We start from the raw sequence: 27,981 nt of genomic DNA, 5'->3' as shown, positions 1-27,981 counted from the left end.
AGGCTTCACTGGGGTCCTTCTTCCCCTTGCTGTGGCCAATGAAGACACTAAAATGTTAGTCTTGCTGCTGGCGCTGGGCCAGAAGAGGAACTCCAGGCTAGCCAGAGAGAAGAAAGGATCGGGACAGCCTCCTCGAGGCAGGTCTGAGTGGTCCGATTCTGTCTCTCAAACGGCATCTCTGCCCTGGTCCCTCCTGCCCCCAGGGACGTCTCCTCCGTGGAACTGCTCCTCAAGTATCACCAGGGCATCAAGGCTGAGATCAACACCAGGGCCAAGAACTTCAGCACCTGCCTAGAACTCGGGGAATCTCTGCTCCAGCGGCAACACCAGGCCTCAGAAGAGGTGGGTCCCTCCATGTCCCTGTCCCCCATGCTTGCTGGCCAAGCAGCTCCAGGGAGTGGGGAGGAGAGGATGCCTCCAAGGAACTAAGGTGCCTACAGACCAGAAATCAGAGCCTTGCAAGCCTGCCCCCTGTGTTAAAGAGATGGGCGCTCAGTAAAGGAGAGCGAGCCCATACCTACCCAGTGCCCACATGGGCATGTACTGCCGAGTTGTTGACCCCAGTTCACAGCTGAGACGCCTACAGGTGCCTCAGAAGGATGAAGTGATTTTCCCAAGGCTACAGCCGGGCAAGTAGCAGCGGCAACCCTTGAATCCAGGCTGTGTGACCAAGCTTGCTCTTCGAAGCTGTCTGGGACTGCCCCCCCCCCCGACGGTAGGGGGCATCGCCAGAGCCCGGACTTTTCCCCTTTCCTCTCCACAGATCCGGGAGAAACTGCAGCAAGTGGTGTCCAGGAGGCAGGAGATGAATGACAAGTGGGAGGCCCGCTCCGACAGACTCCAGATGTGTGAGTATCGCTCAGGGCTGGGGACCCCGAGGGCAGGGCCCAGCGACCCCTAGTGGAGGTAGCAGGTACCACACCATGCCTGGAGGAAACTCCATGGCAGTACTCAGGGACAATGCTCTGGGCCACCCGCCTGAGGGGAGGCAGGCAGAAGGTCGGGGCAGCCACATGTTCCACCCTCTCACCCCTGCCTTCCTCCTTCCCATCCACTCCAGCCCTGCCTGTGCCCAGGTTGGCTCCCCTACTGAGCTGTGGCTTGGGAGGGTCAGGTAGCACTGGTTTCTCCTGGGTATTTGGCTCCTTCTGGTAGTTTGCTCTATGGAGAAGAGGTGCTCTGTCCTCTAGCAGCTAGAGGCTGAGGAGAGAGAGAAGAAACCCTTACCTCCCAGGTAAGGTATCCTTGCTGTGAGCAAGGATAAAGCCAGGACTAGTTGGTCCCCATACTTACTTGTCTGCCTGCCACTGTGTGAGAGAGACAAGAGCAAGAATCTGAGGCAGGGGATTGCTCCCTAAAGCAAGACAATGTGAGCCACCGTAGAGCTGGTCCCAACGGCTGCTTTGAAAATATGGCTGTGGGCCGGGCGGCGGTGGCGTACGCCTTTAATCCCAGCACTCAGGAGTCAGAGTCAGGAGGATCTCTGTGAGTTCAAGGACAGCCTGGTCTACAGCGCGAGACCCAGGACAGGCTCCAAAACTACACAGAAAAACCCTGTCTCAAAAACTAAAAATAAATAAATAAATAAAAAATAAAAATAAACAAAATATATGGCTGTGGCTGTGCATGGTGGCACGCACCATTCATCTTAGCGCTTGGGAAGTGGAGGCAGGAGGATAGAGTGTCTGAAGCTAGCCTAGGCTGAACTCATCCTGAGAACCATTTCAAAAGCTAAGGGCTAGGGATGAAGTTCAATGATAAAGTATTTACTTAGCATGCACAGAGGCCTGGGTTTGGTTCCCAGCACCACAAAAAATAAAAAATAATATATATACATATATATAAAATTTGACATTTATGTAAGTAAAATTATATACATGTAAAATATTATGTATCTGTGTAACCATTGGTAGATACGGGGTGAGATTTACATGTAAAATTTTATGTGGCTGTGTAACCATTGGTAGAGACGGGGTAGGTCTCTAGTGTGGAGGTAGAATGATTTACATAGAAACTCACCACTGAGCAAAGTACCCATGTAGTTGAGGGATCCCTGAGTGCTAACTGGCCCTTGGGGCCTGGTGGGCGGGCTTGTGGCTTGTTCTCATCACAGTGCTGGAGGTGTGCCAGTTCTCGAGGGATGCCTCTGTGGCCGAGGCGTGGCTGATTGCCCAGGAGCCCTACCTGGCCAGCCGGGACTTTGGACACACAGTGGACAGCGTGGAAAAACTCATCAAGAGGCACGAGGCTTTTGAGAAATCCACTGCGAGCTGGGCGGAGCGCTTTGCTGCCCTGGAGAAGCCCACCACGGTGAGCTGGGGTCATCTGGGGGGCTGGGAGGGCCGCACGCAGCTCTTGGGATGGGCTGTTACAAGGTACTAACTCTCAGCCAGCTGTCATGTACTTGTCAGGGTAAAGAGGGTGAACAGGTACAAGAAAGTACTGATGTGTAAGCACCAAAGACAAAGGATGTGACTCGGGGTGCAAACATTAGGGCATGTTGGGGTTCAGGGCCAAATTTAGATCATCTGAGAATGTAGCTCCCCTATGTGGCTGTTCTGACCGCTTTACCTTTTCCTCCCCCAGCTTGAGCTTAAGGAACGCCAGACTCCAGAGAGACCCACAGAGGAACCTGGGTGAGTGTCAGCCCTGTATGTCTGGGTACAGGACGCCAAGCATGCTGTAAAAGGGGTGACTGGGGAGGAGGAGAAGGAAGCGACTGATCAGCAGCTGTCATGTGAACAAAAAGCTTTTGGCTTCTCCTGGGTACCCTGTCAGCACAACTCTTTTGGAATGTACGGAGCTTGAGAGTTGTGTTACACCAGGCACCGAAGCCTGACGCCCCATACAGAAAGGAAGGGGTGACCAGCCGTGGCTGTTGCTAAGCCAACCTCTCCCTGAGGAATCCCTGGACACTGCCCTTAGTCTGTCTCGCACGGAATTCATCCTTTTCTGAAGTATTTATCTTCACTTTTCCCATGAAGCCTCGGGGCATGTCCTTGCTGAGCACCTCCGGGAAGGAGAGCCAAGGATCATGCACTGGACATGCTCTGAGCTCTCACTGGGTGGAGAGCCAGAGAAAACCAGGCCTTGGAAGAAGGCACCTGTCACTAAAGAGGGTTTGTGTCTTCCTTAGGCCTCAGGAGGAGGAAGGAGAGACAGCTGGCGAGGCGCCCCAGGTCCACCATGCCGCCACCGAGAGAACATCCCCGGTCAGTTTCATGTCCCGCCTGTCTAGTTCCTGGGAATCTCTGCTGCCTGATCCTGGTCACAAGGAATAGGCTCAGCCAGGGCAGAGGAAGGCGAGGACAGACGGGGTGATCTGCTTGGTCCCCACCCTCACTCTGCCCCTCTAAGGAGCCTCCTTTAGATCAGTCTACTTTTATACTTAGATTTTATTTCTTAAATAAGTACTCTCCTTCCAACCCAGAAGCCAGCCCACCAACATGATTTCCGCAAGTTTGGTTTTATCTAGTCTAATAAATTTTATAGGATCAACACATCACCATCAGCACAGGGGAAACACTTCATACAGAGGTGATTCTTTTGGGTACATAGTCTCCCCATTTCCCTTCAGACTCCATCCTTAGCACAGTGCCTCCTTCATATACATGCTGGCACATACATGTACGCAGGCACATGAACCCACAGACTGCCTCCTCCTGCCGGAGTCACCCACAGGCATTCCATGCAGCTAAGTGTAGATATCCACCCTTCCAGTAGATTTCCTCTTTCTCGGCAGAGCCCATCCCCCACAAGGCTATGGGTCTCTGGAGAGAGAGGGCTCTAAGGCAAGATCAGATCAGAGTCCTACAAGTGTGGAGGAGAACCCCAGAGCTTTGAGCCCTGCAGGGAAGCCCCCAGTTTATAAAATAGAGCATTGAGACAGAGCCTTATCTGAGCGGTTTAAAGAAAAATGGCTTCCAGAGGCCCGGGACCTACAGCCTTGGGCTGTTACCCATCGCAGTTTCTTTTGGACCCTGAGAGCCTGTCTGTTCAGGGAGCCTGGGCAGCCCTGACTCGGGTTGGGGAAATGCTATGGGGAGTAGCTGGCTGAGAAGAATGCAAGAGTCCACATGTGAATTTGCACCAGTGCATGGATCCCTGTGGCTTTGGGGATCACAGGAGTGGCAGATACTTGGTGTACCCTCATTCCCAGAGGCTAGGTAAGCATGAGTGTGAGTGACCTGAGTAGGGAATTTAGAAAGATTAGCATCCTCGGTGGGAACTTCTGCTACATGGGCTACCCCTAGAAAGATGCATATACTTCCCTGTGCAAAACCCCTGTTCAAACACACACCACACACACACACACACACACACACACACACACACACACACACACACACACCCCTCAGTTCCTTTGGTCTCCTTTTCTGAGCTGTACTAGCCCATCATGCTCAGCAGAGGGCACTGTTGGGCTCTGCTGGAAGACCTATCTCTGAAGATCCTGCTGCTGTTCCCATCACCCTGTCTGTAGTAGACTGTCTTCCAGCTCCCTTTTCCCAGCACCAACTCCCCTGACCCCATCCCCACCCTCACCCTACTCCCACCAGAGGGAGAGAGAACTCAGGGGCTGATATGGACTGTGGACAAGGGGCTGGAGCCGTCCCTGCCTCCTGCCTCCACCCGCGCTTCTGCCCTGCATCCCTGTGTGTCTGCATGCCGTGGTGTCCCCGGTGTGCGGGCTTCATGACCACCTGAGCATCTCGACACCATTGTCTGTCATGTACGTGTACGTCTGTGCAAGTGTAACTACGTGTGCACCCGGGCCACCTCCATCCAACACTTGAGTATCTATCACTGGGTTGGGAGGAATAAAATTTGATTAAATCTGAGTGTTTCTCTGGGGGGAGGAGTAAAGCCCCTATGGGAGACCCTTGCTGAGGAACCAGCCACTCACCAGCTGGGAAAAGCAGCCCATGTCTGTACCAGAAAGCAACCAGATTGCTAATCAAATGAGCACCAGGCCCAGGGCCTCCTGGAGACAGACTTCCTGCTGCAACTTCTTTCCAAGCCTTTAAGATGCACGGGGAAGACCTAACTCCAAATCATCTTTGATATGAGAAAAAGGATGGAGCCCGTACAGGCAGAGAAAGCCCAACCCAGTTTCAGAGAGCGCCTCCCATGCTCACTGCAGTCCCGTTTTCCTGCCCTTCACAGAGCCTCTGGCCCATCACAGGAAGGTTCAGCTGCCTGCTGCGCCTTCTCTTGAATAGGCCTGGGGTGCCATGGCTCTCCTGCTGGTCCTATCTGTGCCGTGTGGTGTCGGGTCCTGTAGTATAGACACATGCTACATTGCTTCGTGTAAAAGCCCCTACTAATGCATGCCGCTTCCTGCTGGAGTTACGCACGGGAGTGGGCCCAGCACCCTTGCCCCGTCTGGATAGCGCATCCCACAGGGCAGCACCCTGTGGGCCCCCGATCCAGTCTTTCCCTTCCTGTGTGTGTACAATGCGATGACTGAGCTGCCAAACCATCACTGTGCGATGCCACCGCTGCCCCTCACCTCTGCATGTTAGAGCGCATTCTGGTTAAAACAAAAACAAACAAACAAAAACAAAAAAAAAAAACGGTCCCTCCCCGCAGGTAAGTGTGAAGCCAGGGCAAAGTCAAGGCATCACAAGAAGCAAGCAAGGCTTGAAGTTGGGGTGTCTAGGGTCTGGTCTTTGGTTCCGTTGGAACGTTCTGTGTGGGTTTGGAGCCCTCCCCGTCCCACTCCCCCTCCCCTCCCCCTCCCAGTCTCTCGCCTTATAAAGGTCCCTTTGTAGGGTTGGGTTGCAGAACATCTACATTCCCATGCGTCAGCGATGTAGCCTTTCCAGGGAGAGGTTGGGGGAGATGGCTTTCCCGTTCCTGCCATCTGCTCCTAACTCTGGGGCCCCACCAGACATTCTGGGGCCAGGATGGGGAGGAAGAGGTCATGGGCTAGGACATATGCCCTTGTCCCTGTCTGAGGAAAGGGTTGAGGGGGGCTGGTAGCTTCTTGGTGCGTCTACCCAGAGTGTAATGCATGAGAACATTCTGGTAAGGGGCAGACACCCTCCTCTCTGCCTTATGTACCTTCCCTTCTCCTCGGAAAGGTCTGGGGGCCTGCCTGAGAGTCCTCCATCTTTCCAGAAGATGTTTTCTTCTAGGAGGGAGGAAAGTGGGCTGTCACGGTGTTAAAGAGGTTGTGAGTTTCCCCGGGTTCAAGACCTCCACACGGCTGTTGCATGTTCCTGCAGGACTACTGTGACAGCATGAGTGAGACCCCTTAACGACATGTATGTTCTTGGGGGCTGTACCAGACACAGTCTCCTCTGTCTGGAACTGACGTACCCTTCCTGCCTCCAGGTCCCCAGGCTAGACCCAGTGTGCAGTGCAGGGGGACCCTGGGAACGAAGGCCACTCCAGAGAGTGGCACTGTGGGTGTTATTCGTGGTCAGGCTTCAGCAGGCTGTCAAGGAAGCATCTTGCCCGAGGGCAGTTCACAGACACCACTTTTAAGTGTGACCTTCCAAGATGGGTGACACAGCCAGCTCCCTGGGGGACTGAGGCTGAGCATCAGAGGAGAGCTGATGGAGTGATCTGAATCTCTCTGATCCTTGTCTCTTCCTTCCGTTGTCTCAGAGACTTTGGGAAATGGCCAGCACTTGCAAATGAGAGGGGCCGGTACCCCAGGGGCTGTGCGGGCAGTAGGGTCGGGGTCCGTGGCCACCTTTGTGCAAAGGCTGCTGGCTGCAGCCACCGTTGCCGCCAGCAACCTCCCCGTCAGCGCAGAGCTTTCATCGGCAGCCAGCAGTGAGGCTCTGACGTTGGTGGGCGCTGTGGGTGTGGAACAGCAGCTGGGTTTCTTCTTGCCTCAACAGCCTTCCCAGTCCTTGCCGCTCCCCACCCCCCGAAAGAGCGGCTTTTTCAGACATTTTGCAGCGAATGCAAATCCTGTTTGTTCCAAATGGGCAGTCTCAGCCTGGAACAGACGTCAGCGTTGCCCCAAACTTGGGCGTGTTTCTGTCTCCCCAGGATGCCTGAGTCAGCGTGGCAAGGGCGTGTCTGTCTGCAGCCTGGCACTGTGCCCTGGCTCCCTGGAGAAACCTGCTCTCCTGGACATTTACCCACAGCTTGGGTGTGCCCAGCTTTCTCTTTGCTTTGCCAGATGCCAGTGCCTGGCCCCTCGGCAGCGAAATCTCCTCCAATTAGTTGTTTCAAGCTACGGGCCCCGGCGTCCCAGATACTGATGGACTCAGGATGAGACTCAGTTAATGTTTGGTAGTGCCGCAGAAGTAGGTAGGAAACTGGTTACTTGGATGCTAGTGCCTTAGTTAGTACCGAGGTCCGGGTCACTGAGAAATCCAGCAGCCATCAGCTCCTCTAACATCAACACGGGTGACGCCCACCCCTGAAGAAGCCTCGCTCTCCTCTGGTGGCGGTGGACCAGGTTTCCTCTTTCTGGGTCCAAGAGGAGCCTGCAAATAGCCTTCCTACTTCTCTTTGTCCACTGGCCTGTACCTCTTCCCTCCATCTCGCCCAAGCTCCCCAGTAGCTACCTGAGACAGACAGCTGGCCCCTGGGGTGTAGTATTGAGCCACTCGGCTCCCAAACCCCATCTCTCCTGAGAGGCCCCCTCACCATCCATCTCCTGGGCTGCCATCCGTGGGGCTGCTTGCTAACTGCCTGAGTTTGCCTTTGCTTCTCCACCCCTACACTTCCTGTTCCGCCCAAGCTCTCCTTTCTCCCCTGGGGTAGCTGGCTGTGTCCACCCCAAGTTTCCATCTCTTTGGCTGCTTTCAACTTAGCAAACTGATCTTTTTCTTCTCTTGCGAACAGCTGTCTTCAAACTGCCTTTACAGACTGTCTAGACAACCCTTCTCCCCCAGAGCCCAGGGCCCAAGGCATCATCAGACCCTGGGGAGAGTAAAGATCCTGAACTGGTCCGAGTGGCTGGCTCCGCCCACCCTGCCATCACCTGGTGCTGTTTGGTGGCCTAAGGCATCTCGCAGGGAATCTTCTGGAGCACAAGCCCTGTTTCCAGCCCCTTTCAGTGTAGCCTGGATGTGGTCACACCACCTTAACAAATGGGCCCCATGTAAGCTGGGCGCATCTCACTCAGACTGGGAACCCCATCAGGTGATATTTTTGGAAGGAGCCACAGAATTAAGCACACACACAAACACACTGGGACTGAGGAGAGAGCTGTGTTTGGAGCCAGGCAGACCTGTGTCTTCCACCTTCCACTGTTAGCTGTGTGACTGTGGGGAGGTTTTGTCTTCCCCTTAACTCCTGGCTCTCCTCAACTGTAAATGAGGCTGCGAAACTTGCAAGGGAGAACGTTTGTGGAGGACCTGGCCCTTACTTAGCACATGGCCCTATGGGTCCCATCATCCAAACCCCAGCTTAGAAAAACTGTCCCTCGTAGGGACTGTAACATTACCAAGGCCTTAGACACCAACCAGCCTGGAGGCCTCCACCCTTGAGATTCCGTCTACATAGGTTCCAGGCTTGTGTCATGGAGCATACCACACTGCTAATGTCGAGCCGTCTGTTCTGAGGTCCATCCTTGCGCCCTGGTTCTCACCAACATTAACTTTAGGGAGAAAACTCTTGGTAGTAGAGGATTCTTTGCTTATGGGTGCAGCTTAATTCACTGAGCATCTTCAGAACTTGGTGAAGACCCTGTGGTCCTGAACCAGGATATGTTGGCCTGTGGAATTGATGGTCTGCATGCAGTCCCCCCGCACCACCTGCTGGCTGATCCAGGGATTACATCTTCAAGTCAGTCCCCAGAAGAAATTGAACCCACGCTGTCCACTTCTCTTTCCACTTCTCAACACCTGTGAAGTAGACTCCCCACTCCCTGTCTACTTCCACCACCCAACCAAGCTTCCTGGCAAGACCATGTGCTTAAAAGCCAAGCTCACGTGACCTGCTTGACTTTGCAAGGCTCTGTCAAATTTCCACCAAGACTCGGGTGGCTGCTACCCTGGCATCAGGAGCCTGGGGCTTCCCCTTCCTTGGCTTCGATCCCGTGAGGTCCTACAAGGCTCTTCTGGGCGTCATTTCTTCCCATAATGTCCCTCCATAAGCAAACAATGCCCTTCTGTGACATGATCCCAGCAGGTGGTTCAATGATCGCACAAATCAGCAAAGGAACCAGCCTGTCCACTGCTTGTAGGCCTCCTCATATTGCAGACCTACCCTGCCCACTTGCCCCCCACTTAGGGTCTAGACACTTTCACCACCTCCCACCGGACACCCAGAATTTCCTCCAGGCAGTTCGAGCATCCTCCTCTAGGTTGTCTGTAGCTCCTCTGGGTGATGTCCAATGATGGACACCCCTCAGTGATGCAGAACCTGAGTTTTCCTGATAACCAAGGCCTGCTGACTGAAGGCAGAGAGGTCACCTCCTCCATCCAGTGCCTGTGCAGAACCTGCCTGTCCTTAACATGTGCATCTCTGCTGGATGCAAAGCCGCTCTCTGAGCTGTGAGTAGAGTCTCCTTCTCCAGACACTTTCTACCAGATTCCTCTGCCAGACAGGCACAATGCTCTCCCCTCAGTTCTCTGCCTGCTTCCAGGAAGAACAAGGGAACTGCCACCTCTTCCTGTCTCTTCCCTGGTTTATTTACTCTTGAGACCTGGGCAAGATTGGTCCTTCTGCCCCGGCCTTCCGCTAATCTGACCTCTGGTTCCACTGTTGGATGGGGTCATTGTCCAGCTGTTTACTGGAAATCCTTGCTGCATCCAGCCCAGAAAGAGGCAGTAACTAACTCACTCAGCAACACTGCAGGCCTCACATTCATTCATGGCAGATTTGAAGCTAGGGCCAGGCAGCCCAGGGAATGGGTGGGTCTCTGGCCAGCCACTGGGCCCCTTTGGTTCCCTGACCACCTACATGCCTAGGCCTAGCCCAGGGTCCTGGGCTGCCTACCTTTCAAATGTGCAAGGCCTTTTTCCAGGCAGAGAAGCAATGCTGTGGACCCTTGTCCTGACTCCACTAACATGCTGTGTGACCCCAGATCGTCCCTGGACTTTCTGGAACCTAGTTTTCTGATCTCTGGTAGGGCTGGCTGATGGAGTCATTTCCCCAAGACCTCTTCTCAGCCTCCAAAAGTCTTAAGAATGTCTTCTTGCCTCTCGGGGGGTCTCCATCTGTCCCTGCCACCTCCATCTTTCTCCGGTGGGTCTTGCTTTCCTAATAAGGCCTTCATTCCCGACTCTACCTACATTCCTCTCCCCCTTAGGCACAGCTGCAAGCTCCCAGGGGAGATTCCTAATCTCTTAGGAATTCCAGAGTCAAGACTTCTACCACCATGCTCATGCTTCAGGCACACCACATGCAGGACTGACCTCAATTGAGCTAGGAGGCAGCCTCTCTGACTTCCCTGCTATCTGGTGAACTTGATCTGCCAGTCAGAGCCCCGGGAGTAGTTTTCTAAGCACTGTCTTTGCTTCTGAACACGGAGATAGATATAAGGCTAGGTAAAGTGTCCCTCGGGGTCTTTCTTCACCAAGTTATGAGGTCCTTGTAAAGACTCCTAATGGGAATTACCAGGCCCTTCCAGTAAGGAACGCTGTTGACCTCAGCCCTGTTGACCTCAGCCCTGCCTACTGACTTCTGCCTTTGCCTTCAAGGGAGGCACCTTCTCCTCACCTTCATCGTCAAGCTCTGCGTGCTTCAGGACGAACCTGAGCTGCCCTGGCGGGCTTTACCTGTTCACCATAGTGCCCCTGTTCCTATCTGGTGCCTCAAGATATCCCAACAGAAAACAGCAGAGGAAGTAGCGGGTAGGGTCTTGCCTGCCGGCAAGCGGCTAAGACACCCCCTTAAGGAGTAGTCCCTGAGGCATCCCGATTTGAGATGGCCCTTCACCGACCACACAGGCACTGGTGGCCACAGCAGCTCGGCAGAGCCTGGAGATGGGTCTGGAGGAATTGGGATCACAACAGCCAACATGTGCAGATACTAGCTTACTCTGAAGGGCTTCAAATTACCCATAAAGTGGACACAAGTACCGCCCCACACGCAGACTGTATCAGGAAGGCTTAGTGACTTGCTGGGTCCTCTCCTGTTCCTTAGGTGGACACCCAGGGACTTAACCCCAGGTCTATCTGACCCAACACATGGGCTTCGGGCACTAGAAAGGGTGCAGGTGTACAGTGGGGCATGGTTTGATGGAGAAGGTGGGGCTACTGTGGAAGGGGTATTCTTTTCCCTCTCCCCATCCTCCCCTATTCCTCCAGAAGTTGGCCAGGCTTCTTTGGGAGCTGAAGAGAAGGAAAGTCCCCAGAGCCTCTCCATCCTCTCCACCCTCTCCCACATCCATCTTCCTTCCAGCCAATCTTCTTCCTCTGTGTATCTCCCGGGTCCAGGAGAGAACTGAGGACCCCCAAAGCCAAAGCCCTTTCCCCCCCCCCTCATTTTTGGTTCCTCCGTCTCAGGTCTTGACCTTTGTGTGGGGTGAAGGCAGGACGCACTGAAACCCACTCCAAAAGCAAGACCAGAGGAGAAATCTTTGCATATACTGGAAAACCCCCCCCCCCTGCTTCAGAGCTAACTCGTAACCCAGCCAAGCATGTTCGAAACACGCCAGCTCCGGCCTTGGCTGGCCTCTGCCCTGGATGCAGCAGGAAAAAGTCAGCCCTAGCTGAAGCTACCTTGCTTTTCCAAGGCCAGTTTCTGAAAGGATGGGAAGGGGTGGAATTAAAAGCATAGGAAGCCAATGCAAGAGGACAGAGGCTGGGAGAGGGCCAGCGAATCGTTTGTAACAGGCTGGTGGCTTCCCTCCCTGCAACCTGTGTGGCTTCGCCCAGACATCAACCCCTCTGGGCTTTATCTCTAGGAGAGATAGAGGTAAGGAAGTGTGAGGTATCATGCTCACACTATTCCGCTCTGGACAGAGACCCCTCTCCGGGAGGATAAGGAAGCCCCTCTAGACTTGAGTCTAGGGCTGAGAGGTAGACCATGGAAAGAGGCTTCCCTTTCTGTGTTGGTGACCGCCTCCAGAACTCTCTATCCAAGGCAAAAGGTAGGCTACACAGGGGCCCCAGGGCTCCAAACTGAAGTTTCAGGTCCCATCTCTGCCGCCCCTGCTCTTTCTCCTCACTTGAAAAGAACCGTGCGGGCATGTCAGGGCCTTCAGAGCCTTGGGGCCGATGCTGGCTCATGGCACACACTCGGATATATGAATTCTTCAGCATACGCAGAGAAGAGTGGCCTGGCCACAACCCTCAAGGGATTCTAACAAAGCAAAGGAAATGGAATAAAATGCAGGCCTGCCCAATTGTGGAGCATATCCTCCTAATTACTTTGTATACCCATTAGCTATATGACATCCCCAAAGTCATTAACCTCTGAGCATCATTTTTCTCATTATCTATAAAAATGTTTGGTCAGTGGTTTCCAAATGCTTCCAGCCAGGTTTCCCTTTCTTTGAGTGAAATCTTCCTGGACCCCTGCTGAAGAGCTTGTTTATTGAGCAGTACTAATGCCATGGGCACACATACACAGCTTCTCACCACTGCCTTTGAACTTCACTTGGCACTCCATAGCGCCACCTCAGGCAAAGCCCAGTCATTGCGGCTGTTCAAAGTACCCAGCTTCAGCTTAAAGCTTCAGCCTTTTATGTCCATGTGGTACCCATACCCTCCATCTTCTGCTTTTAGAACAGGGAAAGGCTAAGCTCCCAATGAAAGGAACATGGCCTTCTCTTCCCTAACTCCTCCCTACTCCTTGCTCTTCCCCAGTGTTCTTCTGAGCCTCCAGTGAGTTGCTGGCGTAGGGCGGATAGAGTAGACTCCAGAGCAATCCTGTTACTGCTTGGGTAACTCTGGACACCTTCCCACCTCATCCTGAGGAGAGCGGCAGTCAGCCACTGGGATGAGGCACCAGCCCCATGGCCCAAGTGAAACTACTCCCTTGGGTACCCATCCAGAAGACCCTCCTGTAGGTCTTGCCTCACTTGGCAGTGGGAGGCCAGCTGCCCTCACATTCGGCTGCCTCAAGTACAAGGGCAGGTCAAAGAGGCTCTGTATGAGATGTCCAGCTAGGAAAGGGGATGGCCCTTCTCTTTTCATCCGCACTGACACCTACAGCAAGGAGCTGCCTCCCACACTTGCCTTGGTCTGCAGGGACCCCGCACAGAGGTAAACACCACAGCACTTCCACAAGACAAGCAACCAGAGATGGCTAGGAACCCCGGCCCTATTTAACAAGTTCCCACCAGGTGACAGGAGAGGGCTTCCCAGAGCCAGAAGAGACTCCATTTGTTTGATACGGTGAGGGGATCGCGTCTCAACTTATTGGCTAAGATCCGGCATCGTACAAGGTGAGGGAGACTTAGGTTTGGGTTACAACGTCAAGGTTACAGAAGAGTACTCACTCGACACTCGCGTCCAGCTGGCTTGTAACGTGTCCACGCAGCAGGCCCTTTCTGCAGACAAGGTATTTGCAGAGACACCACCCACCCCACCGCCGCTGCCGCCCCCAGTGTCTCATAGTTGGAAATATCTGGAGGAAGCAGGGTTGGCATCTGGAGCAGGCCTTGCCTTAGAGAGCTCGGCCACAGTCCTGAAACCCACCCAGGATGTGTTAATCACCAGACCCTTCCATCTCCTCTTACAACCCTCTTTGGCCTATTAAGATGGAGATGGGGTTCCTCCACTGTGAAGTCAGGGAAAACAGAAGCCAGAGTTCAGGGAAACGAGTAGGTACCCATCGCAAGCGTTATAGAGGAGCCGGAGTGGGTCCAGCAGCTTGTGGAGAAAAGTGGGCTCAGGTGGAAAGTGCCAGAGAAAAGCTGCCCCTGGCCTGAATCCTCATGAAGGCATGCTCCTCTCTTGTGCCCCTGAGCAGGGGGAAGAAAGAGGAACATGGCCTCACGACCCGCAGCCACCACCCCTGCCGGGAGGACACCACAAGGAAGAGCAGGAGAAATCGGCTGGGGATGAGAGGCCTGCCACAGAGCCCCTCTTTAAGGTCCTGGACACGCCCCTGAGTGAGGGGGATGAGCCCACGACGCTGCCAGCCCAGCGGGACCTCGGGCACACTGTGCAGATGGAGGGCTACCTGGGCAGAAAGCATGACCTAGAGGGGCCCAACAAGAAGGCCTCTAACAGGTGTGTTGGGGAAGGGGCCACTGGGGAGGCTGAGCAGCTCCAGGGCTCACTCCGCCAGCAGAGCTTTGGTGACATCAGTGTACCCCAAGCCTCTGACCATCATCCCTGGTGTTACTTGGCATGATGGGAAACGGCTATCTTGATCTGGGTCCTGAGTTCAAATACTGTGACTTCATCAACGATGACCCAAATCCCCGTGAGGTTTCCCCATTTGTGAAATAGAATGAGGATGGATGGTGATAACAGCTGGCCTTTTCAGAAGGGATGCTGTGCCGTGCCCGGCACACAGCGGGCTCATGGTGGGCGCTGGCCAGTTATCCCAGGGGTGGGCAACGGGAAGTCTTGGTGCCGAGAACATGGTCTCGACCAAGCCTCAATTTTACCCACCTGGATGTCACTTTCCCTGCTGGAATGTGGGAGACGACTGGGGAACATGAATGACCGGGGTGCCTGCTGCAGGCCCCTTCCAGTACTGATGCAAGGATGGCATCCTTTCATGCCACAGAGCCAGTCATATTCTGCCCCTGCTGGGGGTCCCCGGGGCCTTTTCCTTTTGAGCAGTGCAGAGTCTGAGCCAGCAGCCTGGGGCAGAAGAGAAGTAGGCTCAGGTGGAGAGCGCCAAAGGAGAAGAAATGGGCCAGCCCTGGGGAGCTGGAAGCCAGTGGTATCCCCGGTCCCCTGGCGGACTCAACAGAGCTATTTCAAATTTAAAAAGGGAACAAGCAGGTGGGGACTCAACCGTCCCGAAGAGATTCACTGTTTAAGCGCAGAGCCCATGGGAAAGGGGAGAAACTAACGTTTATTGGGCACCTCCTGTATGCTTGGCATTCTTGTGGTCAGATTCTGGTCAGATCTTTATGTCTGCAATGGAACACTGCACTTTCCATTCCCCAGATGGGGAAGAGGCACCTCGGAGAGGTTAAGTCCTGCTCAAGGCAGGACTGTCACTTAGCCTTACAGCAGGCGGAAGGACCCCGAGCGGTCAGAGACCAGGGCTTTGTCAACAGGGCTCTGCAAGCACTGTCTCAGTCAGGTTCTCTTTGGCCAGTACGGCTTCCCTCTGTGCCCTCCAAGCTCCCCGCCTGCCTTCAAAAGACAGACAGATGGACAGAGGGAGGAGGGACAGACACAGGAGAAGCCGAGAGCTTCTCAGTGCTCCTTACCATAAAAATGCAGCAACATGCCCCCCTTTGTCAGTACATGAGCTCGGGCAAGCCCACCGTGAGTTCAGGAACTCCCTGTTCTCCCGACACAGGCATAGAGACGAGCCTAGACGTGCAGAAATCTGGTGTTTGAGGGGTTTTTTGTTCTTTTCTCTTTTTTTCTTAATGATAGGACAGAATCGGGCGTGTCTATAATATCAGCTTCAAAACCAGTCTGGGCTACATACTTGAGACCCTGGCTCAAAAACAAAACAAGTACAAACAACAGAAAAGGGGCTAGGGCAGCAGTAGACTGAGCATACCACATGTGTGTAAAATCAAAACAAAGAGCCTTCTTTAATTCTGCTCACTGGCGTGCAAATCAACTGTGCAAAGAGTAAAGAAATAGTTTGAAATTCTGCCTCGAGAAACCATCAGAATCCCAGCATTCACCTCGCATGTGGAAGACCCTGGGTTTGGTCCCCAGCAAAACACTGTAAAACTTAGTAACTAGATAAACAGTGGCTAGGGACGGAACTCTTAAGTAGAGCATTTGTCTAGCGTTTTCAAGACCCTGAGTTCTAACTCCAGCATCAAAAACAAAAAGTGGGGAGGGACCTTGGAGAGATGGCCAGCAGTTAAGAACTCAAGATTTTTCCCAGTGCCTGCATCAGCGGCTCACAACCACCTATAACTCTGCTCCAGGGGATCTGACGCCCTCTTCTGGCCTCCAAGGGCACCTGCACTCGTGAACACATACCACAACCAGACATGCAAACACATACATTAAGGCAAAGGCAGTGTATCATTGTGGGTTCAAAGCAAGCCTGGTCTACATAGTGAGTTCCAGGCCAGCCAGGACTACAGAGTAAGATCCTGCCTCAAATAAATAAATAAATAAATAAATAAATAAATAAATAAATAAATAAATAAATAAATAAATAAAATCTTTTTTTAAAAAAACACTAGAATTATTAGAAACAAATTGCGCATAGGAATGTCCGGGGCTCAGGGTGGCCCTCTAGCTCAGTAGTAGAGCACTTGCCTAGCACTTGCCTGTGGTCCTGGGTTCAACCCCAGTACCACAAAATAGGAAAGCAATTGCCCATTGTGATAAAGGAACATTCTCAATAAATGTAGTTTCTTAGGCTTAATTCATCACATTACTATTAAATTATAGATAACTTTCGCACTATTATAAGATCCACCAATAATAGGATACCATACAGCTACACAAAATTATTTTTAAATATTATTGAGATTATGAAGAAATACCCATGGCATAGTGTTATGCTTAAAAGCCGAATATAAAATTGAATATGGAAGGCTGGGCATGTAGCTCAGTGATAGATGTTCAGGGCTCAATTCCCAGCAGAGAGAGACAGAGGCAGAGACAGAGAGAACAATATACAATATAATCTAATTTTAGTTATCTCTGTGAACAGATCTGGTAGTGATATTACATGCAGATGGTTTTTAATCCCCTCTCTTTTTTAAAACAACAGAATCGGTTACGATTTATCCAGCCCTCCCTCCCCCCCCAAAAAAAAAAAAAAAAAAACGGTACAGTACCAACAAGCTTCAAGACTATACAGGTGACATGCCTATCCACATTGTTGCAGGTCCTGGAACAACCTGTACTGTGTGCTCAGGAACAGTCAGCTGACCTTCTACAAGGATGCTAAAAACCTGGCCCTCGGGGTGCCCTACCATGGAGAGGAGCCCCTGGCCCTGAGGCATGCCATCTGTGAGATCGCTGCCAACTATAAGAAGAAGAAGCACGTATTTAAGCTGAGGTGAGCTTTGCCGCCCAGCACGTCTGCCTGAGCTGTATGCCTTTTGAACCTTCACGCTGATGGCTTGATTGGGCATGCATGGCCAAGTAGAGACTCACTCTAGTCCAGCCCCAAGCTGGTGCTGTTCCTTGGGTGTTTTTAAGTTAAAAGAGTCGTGGTCTCATAGACTTTTAGCTTTCTTGGATGGCCTGCTGCCCTAGAGGGGCTATAGGATAGTGGCTAGCTCTTGGCCCAGGCAAAGACTTCCAGAGATAGTGCCACAACGAGAAACCCTTTGTCTTCCTAGGTTAAGCAATGGCAGTGAGTGGCTCTTCCATGGCAAGGATGAGGTAAGTACAGGTGGCCTAACTCAGAAGAGGCTAACAGTGCGGTGGGTGGAAACCTGGCACTTGATCTCAGCGCTCCCTCAGAACGGAGCCGCCGGAAGCACACCCCTCCCTTCGAGGCCCTAGAAGGGCTGTGTGCCTCTAGACTCTCTGACGTCTCCACCCCACAGGAGGAGATGTTGTCGTGGCTACAGGGCATGAGCACTGCCATCAACGAGTCCCAGAGCATCCGTGTCAAGGCACAGAGCCTGCCTCTACCTTCCCTCGCTGCCCCGGATGCCAGCCTCGGCAAAAAGGACAAGGAGAAGAGGTTTAGCTTCTTCCCCAAAAAGAAGTAGCGGCTGGAGGCCCCCCTGTGGGCGGGGCCAGCCAGGCAGCACGGCAGTGCGCATCGGGGACATGCACGGACCAGGAGCCCATGGCCTGGACCTCTGCAGCGGCCAGTGTTCCTCCTGCCTGCCACCCACTGCCTGCAGCCTGCCTGCTCGAGCTGCCGGGCCAGCCCCAGGGCCCACACTGCACTGCAATAGCTGCGTTTGCCTGCCTGGCCTCCCTGGCCTTCCCGATGCCTGCCAACAGCCCTCCACCTCCCCCACCCCATGCAGCTGGCTGGGCTCCAGGGACAGGAGGTCCAGCTCCTTTGGGGCTAGAAACGGTTCTGGGTTCTGTAAGGCATATACGCTCCTCTTCCTGCCCCCCCCCCCAAACAAGCTGGGAAGCCTGATGGGGTTCCTCCAGCACTGCCCACGACCATAGCAACTCCCCCTTGGGGGGTCACTGACTACAGTCAGCCAGGGAAAGGAAAGGGGATATTGGCAATGGCTGTCCTGCCCCTCAGGGGCACGAGGAAGGGCCTTCCGAGTCCCAGCTCCGGGCAAGGGGCTGGTGGGGTACCAAGGGGACAATAAGGGATGTCAAGCTTTGAGTACTGCCAGCCTCCTCCCCGCTGGGCTCCCTCAGAAATGGGACTCTCTCCTCAGGGCTAGTATGTCCCTTCTTTTCTCCTTCTCATACCCCGAGGAGTCTTGGTGAGTCCTGAGTGAATGAGCCTCCTGCTCTTCCTCCCTACGGCACCCTCTGCTGCTCCTAGCATCAGGGGAGTATTAGGACCAGAAGTCCTCACACCGCTCCCTTGGAAACCCTGGCTAGAGCACATTAGGGCTCAGGCCTCTGCCGCAGGAGGGACAAACAGGTCCCGGCCCTGCTCAAGGCTCTGCCTCTGTACTGCGGCTCTCTTTCCTACTCCCAGTTGCAACCAAACCAACAATATGCGGCCAGGGCTGGTGCCAGATCCAAGCCGAATGTCCAGCTCCTGCAGTAAAGTATCTCAAAGCTAAATGCCCACTGCCCCCCCATCCTACCCCCTGCAGCTGGTACCAGGCCAGTGGCTGGACATAGAGCTCCGTTTACTACCTAGGGGTGACAAATGCAGGCATGTGATACAACTACCCCTGGAACACAGGGATGGATGTCGGGGACATAGTCATAAAGGTTGTGACCCCTTTTGATTGGCTTCTGCAAGCCTAGTCGGTAGATTCTGGGAGGGGGGGGGTCACATGGTATAGAGATCACCAAACATCTACTACCCCTCCAAGCATCAAAAGGGGCTCTGCAGCCTATCCCTAGGGGGCGCTTTCCCATGCCTGTAGAAGAACAGGACCACGGGTCCTGAAGACTTTCTCTGCTACGCAACCAGAAGCAACACAGCTCCCGTCCAATGTGGAAGCTGAAGTCAGGTAGGGTTGAGGCCACAGGCCTCTTCATCTGGGAGACCATCCGTGTCCCCAGGGCTCCCAGCCAGTTTCTACTGCCTTCCCTGTGGGTAAGGCTCAACGGTAAGCAGCCAGTTACTGGGCCTCCCCAGAACCCCTCATTGTTGACCGGGCAGGGTATAACTCAGAGATCAGTTGCACCTTGTGACCCTCCCCCCCAACATGTGAGTATGAATGCAAACTCCAGTAGACAACCACCACTGAAGGAAGACCTTGGCCATCGGGGCCTGATCTCCTCATCTCCGCAGCGTCTTGACTTGGCCTCAGTTTATCGGAGATCCTATAGCCCTCTTCTACGGGGAACATAGTTAGCACCATTCACCAGCCTCTTCTTACAGCTGGAGAAACCAAAGCAGTGGGCAGGGAGGCATGGGCACCCCTGACGATATAAAAAAAAAAAAAGCCATGGTGCACGGGAAGGCATGCCTATGTCTGGGCCACGAAGTGGGCTCCTTGCTGAAGCATTAGGTGGCAAGCAGCTCCCTCAGGCAGTTTCCCTGGTCTAGTCTTTGGGGGGCTGGGGACCAAGGGACGAGGGTCTACATTTCCCCTCTACATGTACCCATGTAGCACCTGAGGTGAGAAATTCCAGTAATTCCACAAAGCCAAGAAAGAGAAGGCTCCAATGGAAGAGCTAGAATTTCACCCCCAAAGGATCACAAAGGCCAGTAAGCTGCACGGGACCCTAGCATCCCAAACAGCCCTCCCACACTTCTCACCCACATCACCCAGGCCCCCGAGCACGGAACCTACTGGACCGACTCTGCAGGTGGCCAACTTTGGGGGAACTCTGCACTCCAGGGCGAGCCGCTCCTGGTGCCCTGGCGAGGCTGATTTTCCCGCTGGTATTTTCTACTTTGCGGTCTTCCTTGACAGTACTCCCGAACCGGGTTAACACGGCTCCCGCCCACACCAGCATAACAAGCTTCCTCCCCAGGGTAGATGGAGGAAGCTCTCTGGGCACGGTCAGGCAGTTCTCCTTCCCTCTCCCCTCGTCCTGGGTCTCAGCAGACAGGCTGAGGAGGAAGAGAGGGTCCTGGGACCCTCCCACCCCACCTCCACTGGTACTAACAGAAGTCTGTGTAGCCCCGCCCCAACCTCTCCTATTGGAGGGCAACAGGTCCCCTAGGCTGGTCCTGGATCTCCTTCCTCCCTCAGCAAGAGGAGGAAGGGGCCAGCAGGCCACAGGGCTTGGTCCACAAGCTCAGGGAGGATACAGGAGGAGACTGTAGAGGAGTGCAACCCTGTTGGGCACAGGTCACGCCATCTGGGGCTGGTCCTGGGGCTGGCTGGGCCTCGTCCTCCACCCGCTCAAATGTGCTTCCCCAGAAGAATCCCATTTACTAGTTTTTCTAATAAATCAGTAATACTCTGTGTAGGTTTCTGTTTCTTTCTTTCTTTTTCTTTTTTCTTTTTTTGGTTTTTCGAGACAGGGTTTCTCTGTGTAGCTTTGCACCTTTCCTGGATCTCGCTCTGTAGACCAGGCCTGCCTCTGCCTCCCGAGTGCTGGGATTAATGGCGTGCACCACCACCGCCCAGCCCAGCTGGTTTCTGTTTCTTATTTGACTAGCCTCATGTTCCTTTGAACTGGCCTTCAGAGGGCAGGCACCATGGAAACTGAGGGACAGCTGGACTTCAGTTTGTTCCTGAGTATTATGGGATGACTGTTGGTATTCAGGCCCTCGACCCATTCTGAGACCCTGAGGAAGCTTGCTCATTCATGAATTCAATCAAGTCTTGGGCAAAGTTGTTTCTAAGCAACCACTGTTCATGCTGCTAACGACAGGGTGCAGGAGTCTGATATCCATCCTGGGATCCATTTTCTTTCAGGGTTGTTTGGCCCGGGTGGGACTCGGGACCGCTGGGTTTCAGAGGCTCCCAGATAATTCTACCAGGTGCCAGTGAAAGCAACTGTCCCCGTCCAAGGTTCCCAGGCACACCTTAGATGTGGAGTGGGAGGCTCATCCGGAAGACATGAGCTACAAGTGCCCAGGCTCCAGGCCTGAATGGCAGCATGGAGGTTGAGAAACAGTGACTCATCCAGCCTTCAATCTGTAGATGAGGAAAGTACAGAGCTGGGTGACCCAGCTAGCTGACAGCAAGGTGGGGACAAGCCCTTTGAGTCACCTTTCTAGTGCTTTTACGGCTGCTACCAGGTGTCATATCCTGGGACTGGCCCGCTCAGAATCAGTAGCTGTCTTCTCAATGACTCTGCAAGTAGTCACAGGAGACTCAGAGCAGCTGACAGGGCATGGGTTAATGCGGTCGCCGCTCTGCTCATGCTCAGGAGACCGCCTGACAGAGGGGAACCTCACGGACCAATGTTCAGATTCACTCCATCCTCCTAGGTTGGAGGATCCCCAGGTCTTAATTCTGCAGACACATACTCGAGAGACTGACCTCTCTGTATCAATCACCAGGGCCCTACAGTCCCTTCCTTTCTGGCCCCGGACAAAATAAGCCACACAAAGTAAGGCTGGTCTTCCGTGGAGAAAAGAGCCCACCCAGACATGGCGCATTCCCGGCCCTCTGCAACCAGACACTTCTGTGGATGCTGTGAGCAGGGTCCACCCTAACAAGATGCACCTGCACTCCCACAGCATTGCAAACCACTCTAGGACATTTCTAAGCCTCGGCCTTAGGATTCCCTGCTCCTGGGAGCTGGGGAGGGGGAGATGAGTAAAAGACATTGGACACTAGAAACTCCTGCTTATCTGAGGTGTTCCGCTCGCCTTCGGCAGCTCCAGCACTTTCGTACAACTTTGTCTTTGGGAGAAGAGCTCAGGCTCACAGGTGGGATTCCCACCCCAGAGTGGACGCGAGGCTGTGCGTGGGCAGAGCAGTGCACAGAAGCAGACTCGGCCGAGAACAGAGTTCCCACCTCCCGCTCTGTACCCGACCGGACCTGTGAGCACCCTGGTGTCTCCTGCTCTTTTCCTGCGCCTAGACACCGAGTGAGCATCGCACGTCCCCTGACCCATGAATAACCCTCCCCACCGTGGTCCCCAGTAAGGAGGCCACACGCAGGTTGGCTGGATGGTCAGCAGTGGTTATTGCACCATTGGCGAATAATGAAATGTGTGTACATCAGCAACAGCCATGGGGCCAGCAAGACAACCTTCAAGAGTACCTGAACTAAGTCCATTCCATTCGTTACGACACACACACACACACACACACACACACACACACACACACACACCACAGGATTGAAAGCAATAAATTATTGGCCTCATTCCTGCCTAGGTCCTAAGACAAGGCAGTTAAAGAGCAAAGCCTGCCCAGGCTGCTTCCTAGGTCTCCCCTTGGGTCCTCAGCCAGGCAGTGGCCAGCCAGTAAAGGAAGCCAGGACGGTGCTTGCTCTGTCTGGGCAGAGTCAGCTTAAATAAAATATTTGGCTTCTTATCAGAGAAGTATTTACAAGTCACGTGGCTCATCTGGGCCTAAGGACAGTGATCGTAGGACCTCCCTGGGGAGGTGAGGACGTGCCAGCACAGGCAGCAGGTGAGTTCACACATGTTCCCCAAAGCACTCTTCCAGAAGAATGGAGGAACAGCCGTAGTGAGCCAGGCCCGGTTTGGAAGCACGCCAGTCCCCAACGTGGCTGTTCTCTCCTTCAGGAGTCCGTCAGCCCACAGAGTTCAAGGCTTGGAATTTCTCCCTCAGGTTTCTCACTCTCCCCTGCTTGTTTGTGTCTGCTGGGTCCTTGGGACCCTCTTCCTTGGGTTGGTGCTCTGCAGACTCCTCAGAACCTTGGCTCTGTCCCTTCCTGCTGCCCTCCTCCAGCCCCACAGTGGAGCCAGGATGGGGCCCCTTCTCCATGACAATCACTCGGTGGTTGTTCTCCAGGGTAAGGTCTGCGGTGATATACAGGGAGTCATCTCCATTCAGCCTGCTTTGCGGAGGAGACGCAGGAGGTGGAGGCTGGGAGGCCTCCCCACCTCCCTGGCACCTCTTAGTGTTCAGGCTGCAGGAGCGGCCCACCTTGCCAGACACAGGAGGCTCCACTATGTTCTCAGGCAAGGAGTGGCTCCGGTTGACCAGTAGGCCACGTGGCCAGCTGCTCTCAGTTTGGGCAGCCTTGTCGTGGGACGTATACTTGGAGCAGAGTTCTCGGACATCGGGCCAGTTGAAGGTCTCAGTGTCGTAGGGGCTCAGGGGGCTCCGAGTGGAGGGCCGGGACCCGGGGGAGGCAGTTCTTGGGCTGAGTGTAGAGGGGCTGAGGGAGAATCGGCGTGGGGAGGTCTCCGCAGCAGAGGGCGACCTGGAGGTGCCATGCTCCTGAGCCATCAGCTGTTCATAGCTGAGGAGGGACAGCACAGGCCTCCTCCTGGCTGGGAAGAGAGAGAGAAAGCGTGAACCACGGTGAAGGAAGATGGAACCCGGAAGGGAGCGATGGGAACTAGCTTCAGCTGCATGTCGGGGCTGCTGGAGTGTGGAGACAGAAATCCCATTTTGGGCCGGGCGGTGGTGGCACGCACGCACGCACGCACGCACGCACGCACGCACGCACGCACGCACGCACGCACGCACGCCTTTAATCCCAGCACTCGGGAGGCAGAGCCAGGTGGATCTCTGTGAGTTCTGGGCCAGCCTGGGCTACCAAGTGAGTTCCAGGAAAAGGTGCAAAGCTACACAGAGAAACCCTGTCTCAAAAAAAAAAAAATCCCATTTACCCTCTGCTCTCACCTTGGTAAGAAAGAAATGAGCCCCTGGCCATTTCTCTAAGCTCTCTCTGCTCAACTGCAAGAGCTGGGGAGGTGGAGGCGGAAGCCTGAGGCTTCCATCATGAGTACAGGACGGGTCTCAAGAGTGCAAAACCAGTTGCCAAGGCTCACTGTATATATACCACGTAGTGCCCGGGGTCCAGTCCTCTCATGGCACGGTCTCTTTAGAGGTTATTTTCCCCCCAAAGCACTGGATTCTCATTGGTTTTTTACCCCTAAGCCTTCTACCCCATCATACCTTTGCCCCCTGACAACTCTCCGGCTTCCTCCGGCAGGCCAGAGATGGCGGGGACCTGCTCACCCCTGTCAGGAGTTGCTTTGTCCCACGGCAGAGGTGGCCTAGCCGCCTTGATGTTCTTAATTCGGAGGCTGTACTGGCGGGCCAGCTGGTAGACCTTGTTCTTGACACGCTCGCTCATATGGCTGTCCATCACATGGGAGAGCTGCACAATCCGGGGGTGCAGGGGGGTCACCAGCTCCCCCTGGACACCGCTGCTCAGCTCTTTCACCAGCTGCTTCAGCTCCCGGGCCAGGTGGGCGGGGTTGGGCTGCTCCGTGGGGGAGGCGCTTTCCGGAGAGGCCACGGCAGACTCCTCCGTGATGGCCCCCAGCTCATGCTCCTCCAAGATGAACAGCGGCTCTTGCAGCTCAAAGCCATTGGTCTGGCTCTGGCCAGGCCCTGTTCGTGGACTCCTCTCCGAAGACTCCATCCTCTCCCAGATCTTCACAATTTCTGAAGATGGGCGGAACTCGGCATCTGTGACAGGAGCTGGGTCCCCTGTGCCTGACTGGCTGGGTCCTGGGAGGTCGAACAAAGCCCATGAGGCTGGCCGAGAACTCCCTGGCCTCTTGTACCCAGCCGGAGCTGCTGGCTCTGAATCTGGCTTGGGAAGGCTGTTGAACCTGGACACGGAGCTCCGCACCAATCCTTTAGGGATGTAGGAGAGGCTCTCCCGCCGACGGATGCTGAAGCCCGCATCGTGGTGCTCTGCGTTTTCATAGTAGTTCTTAATTTTGTCCAGCAACTGCCGGTCTCGGGTGGACAGCGCCGATTCCTTTTTCTTGCAGGAAGATCTGTCCGGTTCTGTAGGGCAGCCTGAGCCCACTACATTGGAAGATTCTGTCCCATTGACCGAAGGGCCATTGTCCGTGACCACGTCTACACTGGCGGCCACCTCAGAGGTGGGTGGGTTGCCGAGGGAGTCCCCGGTGCTGCCCCAGCGGGCTAAGCCCTTCTCACTGCCCTCCAGGCTGAGCACACTGCTGCTCCGGCTGATGAGCCGCGGTGTCCCAAGGCCACTGGACTTGCCGTCCTCCATCGCCAGGCTGCTCCGCCGAGAGAAGCTACTGGCGAAGCGCTCGGCAATGACACTGGCCTGGTCTAGGACTGAGGGCGGCAGGAGGCTCTCGGGCTCCTGGGTGGCTCCCTCCTCTTCCTCCTCCTCCTCACTACTCAGGGCCTTAAGGTCCTCAGTGCCCTCAGCCTCCACAAAGTTGACCGCGTCAACCGGGTCCTCTACCCCCAGCAGCCCCTTGGGGCCATGAAGCTGTGTTTCCAGAACTTCTGGAGATTCCGGGTCTGAAGGCATCTCAGTGCTGGGACCTTCCAAGGCAGTAAAGGCCTCCTGCTCGGCCTCAGGCTCAGGATCTGTCTCAACCTGGGATGCAACAGAGAATATATTAGGGGCGGAGGTGGTGAGCCTTCGTGAGGCTTGGGGGACAAGATGGCACAGCCTGCTCTCAGGCCAGATAGCGGTTCTGCATCTTAAGATAATCAGAATGAGCAGGACTCAAAGGCGGGACAACAGGTCCACGTATTTCTTTAGTTATCCTGCAGCTGGATGATAGGGCCACGAAAAACCCTAGAAATGAAGAAGGGAGGCAGCATCTCTCAGTGGCAGCCTGCATGGGAGCTACAGGCACAAGGTGGAGACACACAACACTAATCCAGATTCCCAGGGGCCCCACAGAGCCGAGAAGCATCTTGGAGATTCCACTGCCTGGTTGTCAAGGCAGCTTGGGATTCTGGGATTCAAACCCAGGAATGAGCAATTATGAATGGATATCCCAACTTCCCCAAGGAACCAAAGAGTCCATGGGGCCAGGGGCCAGAGGGCAATTCAACCATGTGCTATATCATTGTTGGAGGTGAGCTTAATCCCTAAATCCCATAGTGGAAAGAGAGACCCACCCAACTCCCAAGATATGTTCACTGAGCTCCATATAACCACACCGGCACTTCAACAGCACTTATACTTGTAAAACTTTCTAACTCTTCCTTCCTGGCTCGTGTCGTCCCCCCACCCCCACCCCCACTTTTTCTCTGAGTTAAAAATAAAGGTGGCTGGGCGGTGGTGGCGCACGCCTTTAATCCCAGCACTGGGAAGGCAGAGCCAAGCGGATCTCTGTGAGTTCGAGGCCAGCCTGGTCTACAGGGTGAGATCCAGGACAGGCACCAAAAGTACACAGAGAAACCCTATCTCAATAAAACCATAGATAGATAGATAGATAGATAGATAGATAGATAGATAGATAGATAGATAGACAGATAGACATAGACAGATAGACAGATAGACAGATAGACAGATAGACAGATAGACAGATAGACAGATAGATAGATAGATAGATAGATAGATAGATAGATAGAGGCGAGGGCAAAGCATTTGGCTTCTGTCAGCCAACCTGCCTTGACACCTGTGAACCCAGTCTCTCTGCATATGCCCAACAGATGGGCAAGGAGAAAGCAAACAGGAGAACTCCCTCCTGACCACCTGGTCATTGGAACCGTAAGCTGCTGGCCCGGGCAGCTTCCCAGAGCAGTCCTCTGGGAGAGGATCAGTGCAGACACAAAATTCAGAAGTACCAGACCCGACTCCATAATCTGCAGAGCTGCACCCATGATCTAGACCTGCCCTGCCCACCACAGTGGCCATCAGCCATTCTAGCTGAACATCTGAGATGAGGCCCAACCAAATCAGCACCTGTTGGGAGGGTAAGAGCCATCTAGATTCTGAAGGCTTTGCATAAAGCATAGAATGTGTCAGTAATGTGACTCTGGCGAAAATTATTACAAACATAAATAGTTAGAAATTATTATAATATAAATAATAAAATTATTTGTTAGGCTACATACAAAATAAGCCTACTACGGCCTCACACTTGCTATGTATCTGAGGCTGGCCTTAAAACGTCAAATCCTATTGCCTCTGCTTCCTGGGTACTGAGATTAGAGGCATGTACCATGTTTCTTTCTTTCTTTCTTTCTTTTTTTTTTTTTTGTTAATGGTGGTTGGGTGGCTTTTTGAGACAGGGTTTCTCTGTGTAACAGCTCTGGCTGTCCTGGAACTCACTCTGTAGGCCAGGCTGGCCTCAAACTCACAGAGATCCACCTGCCTCTGCCTCCTTGAGTGCTAGGATTAAAGGTGTGCACCACCACCACCTCCTGGCTTCTTTTTATTTCTTAACATGGATACTAGAAAATGTAGTGGGCTAGCAGCATAATGGAAACACACGTGACCAGATTCTGGACGATTTAAGTTACACATCGGGCCCCCCAGATTCTATCATTCCTAGACAGTACAATCGCCATGGTCTGAATCTTCAGTGGTATCCCAGAAAACGCCTGTTGGAACTCGCTGCCCACTGTGAGAGCATGAACAAGCAGGGTCTTTAGGAAGGGGCAACATCCTAAGGCTCCGCACTCATACCTCATGAAAGAGGCTAAAGGAAGCTTCCTTGCTGTGAGGACACAGCATGGATGTGACTGAAGCAGAGAGGGAATTCTCATCAGATAGTGAACCGGCTGATGATGCCTTGATCTTGGACTTGGCAGCCTCACTACTCTGAATGACACACTTCCGTTGTTTATAAGCGCTCGGTCTAAGACACAGTGTCAGAGCAGCTTAAGTAGACAGCTACTTTCCTATCTAGGGTCATCTAGGTTCTCAGCTCCATCCTAGCTGAGGCTCAACCTGGGGTCTATCTCATGACCTTATCCTTTTAACTTTGAGAATGCAAAGGAGTTAGGTCCACGGCCCCTGCCCCATGCCTGAAGGGCAGCTTGTCCATCAACCTCTCCAAGATTCTTTTCCATCTGGAGCAGTTGTGGGGGACAAAAGGAAA

General features: G+C 53.8%; 2 protein-coding genes across 13 annotated transcripts in view; one reads left to right on the top strand and one right to left on the bottom strand.

Annotated features, from left to right (window-relative positions):
• Positions 1-20,506, top strand: part of Sptb (spectrin beta, erythrocytic) — a 129,717-nt gene extending 109,211 nt beyond the window's left edge. For both annotated transcript variants that reach the window (XM_006973141.4, XM_076550901.1), the window contains exons 28-36: positions 204-342; positions 764-848; positions 2,114-2,310; positions 2,587-2,636; positions 3,137-3,212; positions 13,834-14,096; positions 16,861-17,034; positions 17,321-17,363; positions 17,531-20,506. In XM_006973141.4, the coding sequence (XP_006973203.1) occupies positions 204-342; positions 764-848; positions 2,114-2,310; positions 2,587-2,636; positions 3,137-3,212; positions 13,834-14,096; positions 16,861-17,034; positions 17,321-17,363; positions 17,531-17,698 (1,195 nt within the window). In that variant the 3' untranslated portion in view covers positions 17,699-20,506. The remainder of the gene's footprint in view (positions 1-203; positions 343-763; positions 849-2,113; positions 2,311-2,586; positions 2,637-3,136; positions 3,213-13,833; positions 14,097-16,860; positions 17,035-17,320; positions 17,364-17,530) is intronic.
• A 1,654-nt stretch (positions 20,507-22,160) lies between these two features.
• The window catches only part of Plekhg3 (pleckstrin homology and RhoGEF domain containing G3), a 44,345-nt gene continuing 38,524 nt past the window's right edge, over positions 22,161-27,981 (bottom strand). For all 11 annotated transcript variants that reach the window (XM_015991979.3, XM_076550904.1, XM_076550906.1 and 8 more), the window contains 2 exons: positions 24,098-25,517; positions 22,161-23,466 (listed from right to left, as the gene is read on the bottom strand). In XM_015991979.3, coding sequence (XP_015847465.1) covers positions 22,760-23,466; positions 24,098-25,517 — 2,127 coding nt within the window. In that variant the 3' untranslated portion in view covers positions 22,161-22,759. The remainder of the gene's footprint in view (positions 23,467-24,097; positions 25,518-27,981) is intronic.

The sequence above is a fragment of the Peromyscus maniculatus genome, chromosome 14, assembly GCF_049852395.1.
Source record: "Peromyscus maniculatus bairdii isolate BWxNUB_F1_BW_parent chromosome 14, HU_Pman_BW_mat_3.1, whole genome shotgun sequence".
Taxonomy (NCBI): domain Eukaryota; kingdom Metazoa; phylum Chordata; class Mammalia; order Rodentia; family Cricetidae; genus Peromyscus; species Peromyscus maniculatus.
This window is presented reverse-complemented; position numbering and strand designations above follow the sequence as displayed.